The 16,938-nt window shown below is 43.3% G+C and overlaps 2 protein-coding genes across 2 annotated transcripts in view; both read right to left on the bottom strand.

Annotated features, from left to right (window-relative positions):
* Positions 1-11,376, bottom strand: part of si:dkey-30c15.12 (uncharacterized protein LOC793186 homolog) — a 12,908-nt gene extending 1,532 nt beyond the window's left edge. The window contains exons 1-15 of the mRNA XM_061035159.1: positions 11,231-11,376; positions 10,616-10,699; positions 10,387-10,536; positions 9,709-9,864; positions 9,470-9,611; positions 8,550-8,722; positions 8,326-8,454; positions 4,234-4,419; positions 3,891-4,135; positions 3,640-3,782; positions 3,314-3,538; positions 1,990-2,214; positions 1,774-1,901; positions 277-420; positions 1-164 (exon numbers count right to left, since the gene is read on the bottom strand). The exon at positions 1-164 is cut by the window's left edge and continues 1,532 nt beyond it. Of these exons, the coding sequence (XP_060891142.1) occupies positions 1-164; positions 277-420; positions 1,774-1,901; positions 1,990-2,214; positions 3,314-3,538; positions 3,640-3,782; positions 3,891-4,135; positions 4,234-4,419; positions 8,326-8,454; positions 8,550-8,722; positions 9,470-9,611; positions 9,709-9,864; positions 10,387-10,536; positions 10,616-10,699; positions 11,231-11,284 (2,348 nt within the window). The 5' untranslated portion in view covers positions 11,285-11,376. The remainder of the gene's footprint in view (positions 165-276; positions 421-1,773; positions 1,902-1,989; positions 2,215-3,313; positions 3,539-3,639; positions 3,783-3,890; positions 4,136-4,233; positions 4,420-8,325; positions 8,455-8,549; positions 8,723-9,469; positions 9,612-9,708; positions 9,865-10,386; positions 10,537-10,615; positions 10,700-11,230) is intronic.
* Positions 11,377-11,935: 559 nt separating this feature from the next.
* Positions 11,936-16,346, bottom strand: pdp2 (putative pyruvate dehydrogenase phosphatase isoenzyme 2). Its single transcript, XM_061035158.1, has 9 exons — positions 16,275-16,346; positions 15,851-15,933; positions 14,951-15,169; positions 14,673-14,792; positions 14,290-14,576; positions 14,073-14,178; positions 13,755-13,991; positions 13,351-13,650; positions 11,936-12,862 (listed from the first exon to the last, which is right to left on the bottom strand). The coding sequence occupies exons 2-9, from the start codon at positions 15,920-15,922 to the stop codon at positions 12,587-12,589; spliced, it is 1,617 nt and encodes a 538-aa protein (XP_060891141.1). The 5' UTR covers positions 15,923-15,933; positions 16,275-16,346; the 3' UTR covers positions 11,936-12,586.
* Between the last annotated feature and the right edge of the window lie 592 nt (positions 16,347-16,938).

Raw genomic sequence — 16,938 nt, 5'->3', positions numbered from 1 at the left:
CGTGGTCCCCAGTGGGACAGGCTCTCAAAGTCCTGCTCCTCGTCTGAATCTGAGGAGTTGATGGAGCTGAGTGAACTCGCCTCCGAGCCGGTGCCCTCATAGTCGAATACCAGAAGAGAGTCATACGGAGGAGCTGCTGTGTCTCCGTCTGCAGCGTGGAGGTTCTACAGGAAACACCAAAGGAGAGTTAAAAACACTCACTCACAAACATTCAATAAATATTACACCTAAACACAACATTCAAAATTCCTATATGTAAAACTAAGCATCGCTCACGTCCTCGATGAATTGGCCAATCTCTTCATTGGCTCGGGGTTGTAGGCGGTAGCATGGTCGGCTTTGGACAGTGGGGGAAACATCAGTACTGAAGACTTCAGGACGGTTATCAAGCCCTCTGTGGAGTAAGCTGAGGTCATACTCCTGACAACATATAGGGAGAAAACAGACCTTCAGTATATTCAACAAAATAACAGATACACTCCCTGAGTTACTACAATTCTACAATTCACTTAGCAGACGCTTTTATCCAAAGCGACGTACATCAGAGAGTAAGAACAACACAAGCAAGGATCTAGAAAAAAGGGAACAATGTCAGTAAGAGCAAACGATCAGCTTTGAGTCTGATTGGACGCACAGGTGCTGACAGGAAGTGACCAGAGGCAAAGCACAACATTGAGGGCAGTTCTTGAGAGCTCTAATCAGTATAGAAACCATCTTATAAGTCGTCGTTATCAAACAAAAACCATCGTCACAACCATCATCATCATCAATAATATGGAGACCATCATCATTAAGTTAGTAGGTATTCATGAAAGAGCTGGGTATTTAGCTTTTTCTTAAAGGTGCAGAGGGACTCTGCAGACAGAATGGAGTTTGGAAGTTCATTCCACCACCGGGGGGCGACAGAGGAGAAGAGTGTAGTCAGAGACTTAGGACCCTGTTAGACCTATAAAATATCAGAAGTAATATCAGGACATAAAAATAATGTAAACATGTGAAGAGTTTAAATACATATCAATGAGAGCCTCAACATTTGGTGCGATGTGCTTAAAAGCATTTGAAAGCAGAAATGCCATGCAAGCAATTGTATTCATTGTTGACCTTTTTTTTCTCTCAGGTTACATTAGGTTAACTGGTTCAAAGAAAAGTTGAATAAGTTGTGTGGTGAAGGGAAAACAACTTAAGGCCATTTCCACTTCCATGTTTGTAACTTTGTGGCTATTTGTCCAAAAACAAAAAAAAATCGAAATAAACTAATATCAAACATAATCAAACATAATGACCACTGATGCACCATGGGGGATGTGATGTATGCAGGCAAAGAAGTCCAATGTCCATGCAAGAGATCTGCGGTTTTTTTGTGATTTATTTGGTTCAAAAGAAAATCGTGGCTCCTGCTGCCTCTCTTGCACTGGTAGAAAAAAAAACATAGGCAGACCCAGGTGCATGCTGGTCCTCTACCTGCCTCTTACCTAAATAACCTCTGGTGCCCACAGTGTTACCAAAATACCTAACAAAAAATACTAATGCAAAACTAAATTTACTAAACAAATAACTAGAAAAAAGAAAATATAACCCAAAATCTATTCTAAATAAAGAAAACATGTAGAATAATTAAATAAACAACAACACCCAAATATTAGTAAACTAAATACCAAAACTAATTCTAACAACAATTAAATAGCTCCAACAAACTATTTCTATGATCAAAATTGAGAGAAGACATCTGACATGTGGATATGTCTTGTTCAGCAGCAGTCTTTTGTCACCTACCTGGTCATCTTCCCCTCCTCCCTCCTCGTTATAGAAGAAGATGTTGTCTCTGGGTAAATCCTCAAGAAGTGCCACATCCTTTTCAGACCTCCTCCTTCTCAGCAACAACAGCAGCAGCAAGAGCAGCACTGTAGTCAATGAAATAATAAATCAGAGTAATTAAAGACAGAACCAAACCAAAAATCTAGGGGCATCAAGTGACCCTGCTATACTTACACAAAAAAACAAAAATCGCTCCGAGAACTGTAGTTGCAAGAGAGGGAATACGCAAACGAGGTGCAGAGCGGGGAATGAAGCAGGTAGAGACGGCACCTTGACATTGACATATTTCTACCACCAGTGTGCTGTCTTGGTAGAGCATGCCAGCATCATAGATACGCATCAGCACAATGTAGTCCCCGGGTGACAGCTCTCTTTTAGGGGTCAGTGCAGCCATGTTGCCTGCAAGCACAGAAAAATGCAGAATCAGCACTTCAGCAGGGCTTGATCTTTTGGTTAAATACATGTGTAATGAATGGGGAGCTGGGTTATCTCTTGCACGTCTAACTGCAGTTTAGATGCGCAGACAGATGGGCGGGCCGCCCCCCTAATATAATGGTAGGGGAAACACTGAGATCTCAAGTAAACAACTGACATTTTTTTTAGTTATGACGTTATAGGAGCCAAAATCCTTGTTTCATTTGATCCTTGCAAGAACACTATCAATTTGTATTTGAGTGTAATTCCGACACTGAACACTAGGTGGAGTCTTGACTTATGCTGTGCATAAAGCCAAGGCTCCAGATAATTAGATTCAGGTGTGTTTGGAAGCATATAGTTTTTTGACCGTGTCAGGTTGACTTGGATGTAACAGTTTATGCTTTATGATGTGTTGGACAGAATGGGACATTTATGTTGCAATTAGTGAACCCTGATCATGAACTATGATAAACAGATTGAAGACTCTATTGGAAAAGAGTACCTGACATTTTGTTTGTTGCAATGCCAGGTGCACGCATCCGGAAATAGTTCCAAAAAAGATCAAATAAAATATATGTTTAAAGGCTTTATATGCAATTTTTTGATCCAGCAGATGTCGCCCTTGAGCACCAGCATGAAACCAAAACAACTCGCGCTGCATTGTTGTGTTAGCATGCTAATGCCCCAAAATGAGCGTGATCTAGAAACACAGTTAAGCAGTGAGTACAGTATGTTATTCTTCTTTTCTCTAGTCCCTCAATTAAACAACTTTTATACGTGAGGGGAGGAGTCAGCCGGCCATCCCGGCGATGTAATCAAACTGAAGATAGGACTCGTAAAACTCGTAAAACTCGGAAAACTGTCATAGACAGTGGGACTCGGGTGTTACACCCATTGTAGACAGTCATGACTCACAGAGTTATTTTCAGAGGATATACTTGATTTCTATTACATTTAAGTGTGAAAAATCGCATATTAAGCCTTTAAGCTGCAAAAGGGCCTGATTTTTTTTCCATCAGGTTGCAAATTAAATAGGTCGGCTGTTCATGTTGTCTCCGGTGTTTTGTTCGAGCTCTCTCACTTGTGGAATTGGTGCTAACAGTCCAGTTGGTCCTGTGCTCTCCCTGAAGTTCGACAGTAAACGGTTCAGCGTGACCTGTACCGTCAAGGTCCACGATGTCGAGCAGGGCGGGTAAAGGGTCACTGTTGCAAAGACTGACCTTCCTCTGCCGGATCACAGGACGATGGTCATTCACGTCGAATAGACTCACAACCAGAGTGCCTGTGCCTGTAGCTGGGACTGAGTCTACAAGGGGTGATGAAAGACAAATGAAGACACAGCAGCGTTATCACTCAGTCAGGTGTGAAGACTGACAAAGAAAGAAGAGACTAAAAGTACAGATTTACCATCGTCATAAGACAAAACTAAAACGGTGTATTTGCTGTCTTTGACACGGTTTGACTCTCTGTCCATTCTGCTTCTAACTGTGACTGATCCTGTGTCTTTATCCACACTCAGCCACCCTGCTGTGTCATTGTGTAGTTTATATCTGAAAGCAAGGAAATTTTTAAGTTAAGTATTATAATGTATATAAAGCCTATATGTTAAATTCACAATATGGACTTGTGTGAAAATTGTATGTATGTGTCACTATTACCTAACTCTCTGTTTCCTGGCTGTGTCCGGGTCCTTGGCTCTGAGGTCAACCACCAAACTCCCTACATCCGCATCCTCTGAGATGCTCACATGGATTTCTGCCGGACTGAAAACGGGAGGCTCATTCTTGTCCACGACTGTTATGGTGACCGTGGCTGTTGAAGTTAACTCCGAGCCAGAAAACGGCGCTTCATTTGTCACCGCCACCAGAAGGAAAAAGACAGGAATCCTCTCAAAATCCAGCTCCTTGTAAATGATGGAGAGAGTAAGGAAAGAGGAGTCAGAGCAACACAACAAATACTCATTATTATACTTACATTATTATATTGGTTTTTTTTACTAACCTTGGCCGTTTTAAGTATTCCTTCCATTTTATTGGAGCCCGTGCTGATGTTGAAGTCCCCCCCCTCATTGCCCTTGATTATCGAGTATCGGGTGTTGGCATTTGGAGATCCTAACTCATCCTTGTCAGTGACCTTTATCCTTACTACCTCGACTCCGACCTCACTCTCAGGGACTGATGTGGATACCTGGGGAAAAAAGTAAGCAAACAATGCTGAACTCAGTCAAAAAAATTTTAGCATTCTTACAACATTACCATTAAGTATTTTGGGCAGTTCTATTTCATCCCTGCTGACCACCAGAGGCGGTGCTTAAAGCACTGAATATTCCCAGTTTGAGTATGTATACCAACAATGTCACTTGTGACCCCTGGATGACCCGAGAGAGGTTACATCTTCCGGTGTCATCCGGGGTTCTGTTCCTTTTTTCTTCTCGCATGCAGTTTGCATCTACTCCTAGAGCATTAGCCGAAGCTAATTGTATGGAACTTACTAAAAGGAAGAAAAAAAAAAAGAACAACATTTGTTGAACTACTTAAGAACAGTCGTTGGTAGCCTTGGGACCGTGTCGGTCGGAGCAGCGAAGTTTTCGCCCTCCAAGGGCTGCGACGGCCGTCCAACCCTCTTTGGGAATGGTTTGTTTGTTTGTACCTGACACTGGTAGGGTAGCCTCTCACTCCCCTCTACGGACATAAGGTACGTGTTTCGTTTTCTTGAAATTTCCTGGCAAATTAGTGGCTGTGTTTCGCCGAAGCTAATTAGCCAAAGTTTAAGTTTGTGTTTGTGTACAATCCTTGACGGTGAAGGCAGCGTTGCGCTTCCCGCTCCCGGTACCGGTGGGTAGCCTACTTTGTTTATTCTGTAACTCTGTATTATTGCCCTAGCCAGCTGTGGTCTCTAAAGCGCTGAGTGAATGGGTACATTACTTTTGTTGTGTCTAATTATTGCAACCTCTGCTGGTGTAGGCAGCGTACGCGCTCTCTTCTCCCGGCTTATGGTGCCGGAATTGTTTGGTTAGCGGCAGCTAACTGGTTATAGGCTACCATTAGTTACTATCAAGCCTCTGCTGGGGAAGGTATTGTTCACACCCCCTCTCCCAGTTTATGGTGTGCTGCTACATTGCCTGTAGCATCCGTGTTTGGGCTGACTGCAATTTAAAGTTAAACGGAGCAGTCACTCAAACCTTTGCTGTTGTAGGCGGCGTCCGTGTCCCCTTCCCTCAGCTTACGGTTGTGTTGGCCTAGTTCACGGTCACACCCGAACCGTAGCAAATCACTGTAGTGACAGCTAGTCACTCCCACCTCTGCTGTGCAGGCGGCGTTTATGCCCTCTTCCCTTGCTTACGGTAGCGTCTGCCACAATGGACGAGTATCATTATTGTGCTGCCTGTGGAGTTTCTTTTCAGGCTGATGATGGCCATGACCTCTGCCCGATGTGCCTCGGTCCTGACCACCTGAGGGAGGGTCTTTCGGAAAGCCCATGCATGAACTGCAGCTACATGCCTCGAGCACTGAGAGCTGCGAGATTGGCGCAGGTTGGGCCCTCAGTAGGCGAGGGTGACCTCCCTGCATCAGTCCAGTTGCCTCCAGCCCAACCTTGGCGTTCAAGACGACGGGCTGCTCCCGCTGCTGCAGCTGCCCCCTTCAAGAAGAAAGCGAAGACGGAACGTAGGCTTTCTTCGGGGCAAAACCGCACCGAACACATCAATGTACTAGAGCTGCAAGCGGTGCATCTCGCTCTCCAGCACTTCCTGCCATATCTGAGGGGAAGGCATCTGCTCATACGGTCGGACAACACCTCGACCGTCTTCTATATCAACCATCAGGGCGGCACCAAGTCTGCACAGCTGCTGCAGGTATCCCAGGACCTCCTGACTTGGGAAGCCCCCCGTCTGGCCAGCCTGCAGGCAATGTATTTGAGGGCGGCAGTAGCTCAGTCTGTAGGGACTTGGGTTGGGAACCAGAGGGTCACCGGTTCAAGGCCCAGTGCAGACCAAATATGAAAGTTGGTCTGGTAGCTGGAGAGGTGCCTGAGCACTGCTGAAGGCACCAAAGCCCCTTCCCACCTTCAGCTCAGGTGCACCCACTGTGGGCAGCTCTGACATCTCTCCATTAGTGCATGTCCATAGGATCCTGTTTGTGTCCGTGTGTATATATACTTCAGCCTATGTGTGTGTTGCATGACTACAGAGTGTAAAAACTGAATTTTGCGGGGATCAATAAAGGTTAATCTTAATCTTATTTACCGGGGAGTCGGAATCAGCTTGCCGATTTCCTCTCCCGTCACAAGCCTCCACCGGGGGAGTAGCGCCTCCACCCAGAGGTGGTGCACACAATCTGGGGCCTCTTCGGCCGAGCAGAGGTGGATCTCTTTGCCTCAGAGATGTCGACCCACTGCCCACTCTGGTTCTCCCTGACAGAGGCAACCAGCCCTCTGGGCCAGGATGCACTTGCTCATCCTGGGCCAGAGGGTCTTCTGTATGCCTTTCCGCCGCTTCCTCTGATTTGGCCAACACTTCAGAGAGTGCTTCAAGAGGGTCACAGGATGTTACTGGTGGCCCCCTTCTGGCCAGTAAGGACATGGTTCTCTCTGCTTCACAGACTCTGTCGTGGCACACCGTGGTGCCTCTCCGACAGGACAGACCTACTGTCTCAACTGGGGGTCGGATCTGGCATCCCAATCCTCAGCGCCTCAAACTGTGGGTCCAGGGCCCGAACCGCTGCTGAGCAGCTGCGTGGACCCTGTCAGGCAGACCATAATGAACGCCAGAGCACCATCCACCTGTCTGCAGTACGACAACAGATGGAAGCTTTTCTCTGATTGGTGTGTCAGCCGGAGGGAAGACCCAGTCCTTTGCGTTGTGCCTACTGTCCTGGAGTTCCTGCAGTCCCTCCTGGAAGATGGCCAGTCTCCTTCTACCCATGTGGCGGCAATATCATGTCGACATGCTAGAATCGACAATGGCACAGTAGGGAGTCACAATCTAGTGTCCCTCTTTCTTAGGGGGGCTCGGAGGTTGCATCCCCCAAGAGTTCCAAGAACTCCAACATGGGATCTACCTCTGGTGCTGGACGCCTTATGCCAGCCTCCCTTTGAGCCCTTGGCAAGGGCAGAGCTGAAGTGGGTGTCATGTAAGACCGCATTCCTACTGGCCATTATTTCAGCTAAGCGCGTCAGTGAGTTACACGCCCTGTCAATAAGCGCCTCATGCCTGAGGTGGAATCTGGACGGTTCAGGCATCACTCTATGGCCGAACACAGCATTTCTTCCGAAAGTGCTGGCACGTTCGCACCTCAACCAGCCTTTTACGACTGGCACAGTTTAACCCCCCACCGGGAGATGGCGGGGGCAAGCCAGAACTGTTGTGCCCAGTATGGTCCCTGAGAGCCTATGTTGCAGCTACTGCTGGCATTCGGCGGTCAAAACAGCTTTTTTCTGTTATGGTATAGAAACCTAATAAAGGTTGCGCTCTCTCGAGACAGCACCTCTCCCACTGGATCGTGAATGCTATTGGGCATGCATATGGGACGAGTAACTTCCCCCTGACATCCGGGGTGAAATGCCACTCTACTAGGAGTGTTTCCACATCGTGGGCTGCCCTGAGGGGCGTACCCCTGGAGGCCATATGTGCCGCTGCCTCATGGGCATCGCCGAACACATTCTCCAGGTTCTACAGGGTGAATGTTGCAACTCCCCATCCACTGGGGTTGACCATCCTGCCGGAGTCCTCCAATTCTGCTCAATGAGGTAGATAAGCATGATTCCTCGTGACTTTGCTGGTATAAGTCATTCAGTGCTTTAAGCACCGCCTCTGGCGGTCAGCAGGGATAATATAGAACAAAAGTTACGAATGTAACTACAGTTCTATGAATCCCGAATGACCGCCAGAGCGCTCTGTCACTCAGAATACTTGTGATCCCGCGAGAAGATTCTGTAGGAACGACACCGGAAGATATAACCTCCCTCAGGTCATCCAGGGGTCACAAGTGACATTGTTGGTATACATACTCAAACTGTGCATGCACGAAGGGAATATTCAGTGCTTTAAGGATTCATAGAACCGTAGTTACATTCGTAACTTTCGTTTTAACTCACAGATGTGACGGTGAACTCTGGAGCATTGTCGTTGCTGTCTGTGATGCTTATGATGACAGTGCAGGTGGATACTAACCCGTGTCCCTCCATGTCTGCAGCTTCGACGATCAGCTTGTACTGTGAGTGAGTCTAACAAAGGGCAGTGAGTCACAAGAGAAACAAAAAAAAATGACACAGTTTTGGAAAAAAGGGAAAGCAATGTTGTCATCCTTTGATCCCATTACCTCTCTGTCAAGTCCAACAGCCTTCACACTGATCGCTCCGCTCACTGGGTTTATTGCAAACATGTCCTTTCCGGGCATTTGAGGCATCTGAGCCTTTATTCTGTATCTGATCATCGCATTGCTCGTCTGTGGGTCATCTTTATCCACTGCTGTTATCTTTGTGATGATGTCATCTAGTGAAAAAAAACAGGTGATTATTGATTGCATTTTAGAAGGAAGAGTGAAGTTTGTGAATTTTTCAATTCAGTAAATTCAACTAAATAAAATATGCTTTAAAGTCTTTATATGTGATTTTTCACACTTAAATGTAATAGAAATCAAGTATATCCTCTGAAAATAACTCTGTGAGTCATGACTGTCTACAATGGGTGTAACACTCGAGTCCCACTGTCTGTGATGCTTTCAGAGTTTTCAGAGTCCTATTTTCAGTTTGTTTACATCGCCCGGACGGCCGGCTGACTCCTCCCCTCGCGAATAAAAGTTATTTAATTGAGGGACTAGAGAAAAGAAGAATAACATACTGTACTCACTGCTTAACTGTGTTTCTAGATCACGCTCATTTTGGGGTAAATTTACATGCAGTGTGAAGATACGAGCATAGCAAAGATCGCTAGCATTAGCATGCTAACACAACAATGCAGCGCAAGTTGTTTTGATTTCATGCTGGTGCTCAAGGGCGACATCTGTTGGATCCAAAAAAATCGCATATAAAGCCTTTAATTACATTATTAATTTCAAGAGACAACATGGCAAAAGTGTTATGTGATTATCAGATCAAATCAAATGAAAAAAACAAAACAGAAAATGTGTATTTATTTTCTGCATGTGTGTTTAAAAAGTATTTCAAAAATGTTTAAGAATCATTGTGTGTTTATATACCATCATGTGTCTAAAGTGTCTGTGTGTTATTTCTGTCTCACCGATCTCAGCGCTCTCGTTCACTCGGCCGTAGAAAGGGTTTTTTGTGAATTTTGGAGAGTTGTCATTCTGGTCGATGACGTTGATTATGAGCTCCATGGGCTCCTCAGCTTTAACACCCTCATTCAGTGCATGAGCCCACAGCTGTAAACCACACCACACATTACGTCATAATAATACAAGTTATCTAGAATAAGGACAAAAACAAAGTTCTTGATTTTTTTTTTTTTTTTTATCTCACACTGTAATTAGCTGTCTTCTCCCTGTCGAGCGGCTGAGTCACATACAGCACCCCGGATCTCCGATCAACAGTAAAAACCCCCTCAGGAGGCTGATCAGCACCGGGTCCACTGATCTTGTAGGTTATTGCAACTTTTTCATCATTGCTTGACTTGATCTGAAGCACAATGAAGAAGATATTTCAGTGGAGGTTGTAGTTTAAGTTTTAGTTCAACATGAATTTGTTTGTGTTTAGGCTATTTGTAGTTTTTTAGCTGTTTTGATCTGCATCGTTTTTTATGCACTGACACTGATGAAGCACTGGTATTGAAAACAGCTGTTTCAATAAATCAGAATTTCAAATGCAAGAATAAGTGTCATACATGTTATTATTTGTTGAAAAATATAATGTGACAATACACCCCGCATAGTGTGACAACATACCCCGTGATGGGGCAACTTGTCACTTAAATAATAAATTCTACATGATCAAGTACAGAGTGTGCATTTGTGACAAGTGAAAATCTGAAGATTATAAATTTGTGCACAAGAAATTAATATTTAATTTGGTATAGAAATTGAGTGACTGTGATATACTTAGACCGAGAATTTTAGGTGAAAGCCAAAAGTGTGACAAGATACCCCGCTTTCCCCTACACAAGAATAAGTAGCCTATATTGTTGAATACTACCGCCCTTACCTTCACCATGTATTTGGGATATGGACCCCTGTCGTTCTCTGGGAAGTTGATTACTGGAATGACCCACTCCCTCTTTATTCTTGTCAGACTGACAGACCTGTGTGGAAACTCAACAGCGAGGAGCTGCTCTTGGCCCATTTCAGCTGGGTTCTATAAAACATATCAGGTCACATTACAATCTAATTGATAAACCATAAGTGTAAATTTACATCACGAGCATTACATTTACCTCTAGATTTTTGCTTTCATTATTTGAGCAAAAGATTCTGTTGCTGCATGGTGCAATTCGTGCTGCAGCCAGAAAGGCCAAACACTGAGGGGGGGAAAAAAAGAGGACGGCAAACATGTGTCGTATTTTTGAATAACAGTTAAATAAAAGCCGTCCTTCCAAATGCTCAATTATTCAGTACATACAAAAAGTCATTATTTTTCTTTTCAGACAAGATAACACAACAAGAGGCGACTTTAAACAAAATAATTTTTACCACAAATCTTGCAAGAAACAAAAGCTACTTTAAGGTAAGACAAGTTTATTTACATAGTACATTTCAGCAACAAGGAAATTCTAAGTGCTTCACGAGGGTAATTAAAATGATTAAAGCTAACTATGTCCAAAAAATAACAAGAAAAACACTTAAACAGAAGGTAAAACATCATTAGACACATAAAACATATTAGTAAAAGTTTAAACAATATGTTATATAAAAATGTATTCAAGCTATTCTAATAAAAGGAAGCTGTAAACAGATTATGATGTGGTAGGAGTGTGTCGTTTTCCTGACAGAGGTTGTATGGACAAGCTTTAAATCATTTACTAATTACTTTAACTTTTTCAATATCTCACCTGTATTTTGCACAGAATAGAGAACTCCCTTGAAATCCTGCTGCTCCCCATCATGTCCTGTAGTATAGAAAGCCTCAGATCTTAAATCCACAATCTCTGGAAACATCCACAAACTGGATCTTCTGCTTCGTCCCCCAATGGCAGCCTTCCAGGTAAATGACATTTAAAAAAGAGCATCCTGATTCAGTGCGGGGGGCAGGGGGGGGGGGCTGTGCTCCACTCTGCCCCTATTGATGCTAACGGAGCAGTTGTTTGATTTTATCTCTGAAGGGTTTGTAAAAATAAACAAAGTGGGTGTCTAGAGGTGACCTCAAGCAATGTCAGGACATGCAGGTGTGTTTATACAGCGGGGCTCTATACGATCACCTTTTCAAATGATGACATCACTTTTACATGTAATTATAATCCAAAACTTCATTTAATGTCATATTGTCTGTAAAATAAAATGAAAGGAAAACACTTACAGCATGTATTAAATTCTAGATGTAGGGTTGGTTGGATTCTGTTTGCAGGGAAATCAGACCATTAGAGATGAACTTTCAGGAGGAAAGCATGCATGTGTTTACAAAACACTCCAGGATCAGATTGGCTCCCACGACACTCAGCAGCTAACACTCTAGCAAAGTTTATTTTGAAAACGTTGTTTCCCACACAGCTTTGGATGTCAAAGCCTGTGCTTTTTTAAATGATAGTTATGTTCCTTCATTTTGTTTTCATTCACTTTTTATTGACAACGGATCTGACGTCAAAAACAAAACAAAAGATAGATTATGTTATCTGTAACATCTGCATCTTTTTTCACAGAGAGCGGAGTGTCGGTACAACACATAACAAAAACATGGGGGACACAACAATTACGCAGAGTGTACTTCACAGTTTAAACAAAGGTCAAGTAAACAGACAGAAATCTCACAGACTGATTGTCTAAAAGCAAACTGTGCAAGAAAAAAAAAGAGAAGCATACATGTAGTTGCAGGCAAAGAACGATGTAAGTGTCTGCATTATTCATTTGGGCTTCTTTCCAACATTTCTTATATTAACATGCAACTCAAGATGTCTGTAAAAACAGTCCTTCATTAAAACAGTACAGGACAAAAAGCCTTTCTCCAAAAAATATGTGTTTTGACCTGATAGATGCTTTTATTATAAATATAGAACATATTATGAGTTGATAGATTTGTAATCTTCGCATATAAAACACTGGGAATTTCTTTCCATTTTAAAAACATTTTGTGTAACAGGTTTTAATGTTTGCCCCCAAAACAACCAGACGCTGACCTAGAGAAGTGACTATGATCTGGACATTATCTTTGTTTTTTTGCTCTGTTCAGCATTGTAGAGGAGAAACCCCTTCTGTCAGTTGTGTCGGGGTCTGGCCAGGTTAGAGTTCAGATACACCACAGTGGCTGTGATATCGTCCCTGTACATGCGAGCCAGGTCCTCTGGCAGAGCGAGCATAGAGGCTAGTCTCTCGTGGCACAGCTCTCCGTACTCCCCTGTGCCGAGAGCGCGCCTGATGAGGTGCGTGGCGGCATTGGTGTCCGGAGCCGGGGAGGCGCGGGCCCTGCGCTTAAGCAGGAGTTCATGCATCTGACCCAATTTCAGCTGCCTCTCTGATGGAGAAACTGGAGCCTGAAAGAATAAAGAACAGAAGAACTTTAAATTGATAAGGATAAGAAGACAGAAATTGAGGAAAAGGGCTTTTGGGTACTCTGCACCCTCAGCCTGGAATCTGTTGCAGAATGACTTAAAGCTCAAGGAGCTGGTGTCCTTAAATGTTTTTAAATCTAAAATGAAAAACATGGAAGCAGATTCTATAGGATGCGGATGTTTTAGCTCGGCTGTTTGAACGACTGATTCCCAGATATGACTCATAGATGGTTCTATTTTAATCCAAAATGTTGTGTTTTGTAAATTGTACTTTGTCTCTCTTTGTATTTCTGTCTGTAACTTTGTGTTTTTGCTGCTGCCTGTCTTGGCCAGGTCTCCCTTGAAAAAGAGGTTTTTAATCTCAATGAGACCAACCTGGTTAAATAAAAAAATAAAAAAACGAGTGGTTATTACATACTGTGCTGTGGTTCAGGAGAATCATACTCGTCATAGTGACTCCAAACACACACCTGGAGGTGAATCCCACTAAGGTGCTCTCCAACGAGTCGCACAGCCTCCTCGCTCGACAGTTCATCCCACAGGCCGTCAGTGCCGAGGATCAGAAAGCGGTCCTTGGGCCTCAGCTTGTGATAGGTTATGTCGGGTGCCACGTCCAAGTAGGGCGGCGTTAAGTAGTTAGGTGGAGTGTACTGGTACAAATTGAGAGAGTCCAGGTCCACTCCGGACTCCAGGCCGGCTAAAATGCTCTGCTGCAACTCGTGGCTCCACTTGAATCGCACGTCACCAAAAGCACGCAGCGGCATCAGAACCTGACAGCAAGAGAGAGAAAGAAAAAAAAAGAAGCTTAGGAACCGTCCTAACAAATTCAGCAGTGAAATAATTGTACAGTGCCTGCGCAGTGGAGAACTCTCACCCCAAGAAGTCTGTCATCTGTGATCACTGTGTCCTTCTCTGAGGACGGGTGCAGGGCCTTGATCCGATCCACCTCCGCCTTATTTTGGGAGTTGTGGTCCTGGGAAAGGGGTAAGGCGCTCCACGAACCATCCTCCTCCTGCACGCCCAATACTACTCTGCAGTCACCGGTGTTTGCAACGTGGATCCCCTCTGTGCCGATATGAGCCACAGAGGCAGTGCAACCAGCAAATGCAACCTGGGCAGATAATGATGCCTTTGTTTCAATATTGTGTGGTGAACTTGAAAAGAGAAACAAAGAAAATGCATAAAGTTTTACCTGAATGGCTGTGCTTTTCATCAGGTCATTGGAAAGAGGGACTTGGGCCTCTAAGGAGATGTCCCCATCGAGCCGTTTGAAGGCATGATCCAGAGCGTCCGGAGGACTGAAAAAAGAGGAGGTGATGGAAGGGTGTTAAAAGAAAAACCAATCACATGCAGGTTTTTATTGCATATTTAGATAATTATGTATGTGTACATCTCAACTCAATTCTGACCTCATGCCTTCACCATGATCCTCACTGTCCAGTAACTCTTGCCAGAACACTCTGAGGTGGTCTATGTAAAGCGATGCAGATTCCCGATAGTTGAAGTCCGAGTGGTGTTTGTACCACTGCAAAATGGGAGGAACGGGTCTGCCGTGCTCCACGCATCTCTCGAGCTCCTCCAGGCTCTGCTTGGGCATCATGGCGACTGCCGCGTAGTAAAGCAGCCGCTCACTGACGGCCTGCGCACACGCCCAGCCCCCGTGGCCGTCAAACACTCCAAAGAGCATGCCCTTTGACTGGAGAAGATATATCGGAATTATAATTTGATTTGAAAAAGAAGTGGGTGAAAAGTTGAGAAATACTTGTTGTATAGGTAGAGGGGGAAGTGATACCTGTAAACAGGTGGCTGCACTGCGACGGTCCTCATTCGGGGTGTTAGCAGCCAGCTGGTTGCTCTCAAACTTTCTCACAGTACTGAGTCCCCTGCCATCAAACTCTGGAACACTTACAGCCTGAGACACATACACACAGATCTTCACAATGACGCAATAGTGATATATTTCTCTACAAAATAAACAATCTTGAGTTTAGATTTAAGTATTTCTGATGCTGAAACCTAAGACCACTCAGAAAAATATTGTGCTTCCACTTCCAACATGTCATCCATTACCTGCTCATTCAACCGCAGTATACTGTTGATCTGGACCTGGTTTAGATGGAAGTCCAGATCCTGCCGAGTTGAGAGGCGTCGCCCACTTAGAGACCCATTTCCCAAAGAGTCCTCTAACCTGGAGCCCAGCTGGTCTGCTCTGAATGCACCACGGGATGAGAAGTATCGCTTGTGGGTTGGTCGAGGCTGAGAAGAGGGGAATGTTTCCAAGTGGGTATACTGAACAAACATAGCATAGGATAATACTTTATTGATCCCCAGAGGGGAAATTCGGGCGTTACAGCAGCACAGACAAGAAAGCTCAAAATACACATTAAACAGAATAGATAAGATAAGATAAATAAAAATACAAATAAAAACAGGGGGTATATACAGTACAAAATGAATGATGAAGTTAACTGGGGGGAATTGAGAATTGAGACAGTATTTGCAGAGAATGACAAGATAAAGTGACAAGTGATGATTAAAGTGACTCGGTATAATAAATAGCAGCAAGTAATGTAAACAGCAGAGAAGAGAGGCAGTGTTGTACCACAGTAATGCAGAGTGCAGTTATATAATATAATGTAATATAATATAATATAATATAGTGCAATATGAACAATATAGTGTAATATAATGAAATGTTAGATAATATAGACTAGTATAATAATATAATAAAAATATATAGAATGTACAGTATATATGTATATATTGATGCTAAATAATAATAATAATAATAATAATAATACAATAATACAATGTTAGTAATGATAATAATGAAGCAGGTCATGTGGGTAGTATATACCAGTCAGCATTAGAGTATGTTGTAATAAACTGTAAATAAAACTGCTTATAAATATAAAATATAAAATAAAAAACGTAAAAAGCCCCTGCACAGGAGTCGATGACGTCACAAACCTGTGACGATGGAAGTGGCAGCGTGCAGCTTGAAGCTCTTTGCAGGATGCTGACACACACACGTCCAGACATCTCTAATGGGTCTGACCGCTGTGCAGCTTATTCACCCTGAAAGAGACTGAAAATGAACATAATTTAAGTGTTGAATTGACAAGCAAAATCTGAGCAACATGTTTTTTGTGTTTACAAAATACTTTAAAGAGGCAACCTGGCCACAAAGTAAACTTTACATCGTAGTTAGCTTGCTAAGTTATCGTTAGCTTACTAGCTTCATTAATGTCTACATGTTTGTCCCAAATCGCCAACAATGACCTTAAACGTTGATTTGCAAAACTCATATACAAAGATACTGACTGTAATTTACTCTTGGTGTGTAGAACAAACCATTTTTGAGTCAAATACGCACAGAGTCTATGGCACATACCCAGAAATGAATCGATAAACAAACCCGGCGTCTGGTCTCTACGTCTCTACGTGTGTGGCCGACGTAATACGTCACAGTGGTGTTCTGACGAAAAATGCTTCCTGAGCGGGGTTCCTTGCATTATAGCCTATTTTTGGGATTAAAAAAAACATGTGTAATTGCACATAGCGGGGATACCAATTTCATATTATATTATATTAAATTGTTGTATTTATTTAAGGATTGTAGGTATAGCGATTTGTACATATGTCGCTGACGTAATACGTCACAGTGGTGTCCTGACGAAAAATGCTTCCTTGACGAAAAATGCTTCCTGACCGGTTTTCCTTGCATCATAGCCTATTTTTTTGATTTAAAAAAAACATGTGTAATTGCACGTAGCGGGGATACCAATTTCATATTATATTATATTAAATTGTTGTTATTTAAGGATCGTAGGTATAGTTTGTTTGTACATAGTGAGTAAGTGAAATCCACTTTCATTCTTCCATGCTTTCATGTAATCCTCCCACAACAGAATCCTGCGCATCCTGCATTGCGCAGGAAATATCGCCACTACATTGATACTGTTTATAAAAAGCCAAATGTTTGGAAACACGAAAGGACCAATTTTCCCCTTGTGTCATGCGATGTTCACCCAAAAAACTGTTTATCTTAAAATCCT

Source organism: Labrus mixtus, chromosome 4, assembly GCF_963584025.1.
Source record: "Labrus mixtus chromosome 4, fLabMix1.1, whole genome shotgun sequence".
Classification (NCBI taxonomy): domain Eukaryota; kingdom Metazoa; phylum Chordata; class Actinopteri; order Labriformes; family Labridae; genus Labrus; species Labrus mixtus.
This window is presented reverse-complemented; position numbering and strand designations above follow the sequence as displayed.

What these genes read in the sequence shown, in the direction of transcription:
- pdp2 (XM_061035158.1), bottom strand. Translation starts at nt 15,922, where the DNA reads ATGTCTGGACGTGTGTGTGTCAGCATCCTGCAAAGAGCTTCAAGCTGC. An exon ending in TACTGCGGTTGAATGAGCAG is followed by an intron (nt 14,793 to 14,950) that starts GTAATGGATGAC and finishes TATGTGTCTCAG; the next exon opens with GCTGTAAGTGTTCCAGAGTT. An exon ending in TGAAAAGCACAGCCATTCAG is followed by an intron (nt 13,992 to 14,072) that starts GTAAAACTTTAT and finishes TTATCTGCCCAG; the next exon opens with GTTGCATTTGCTGGTTGCAC.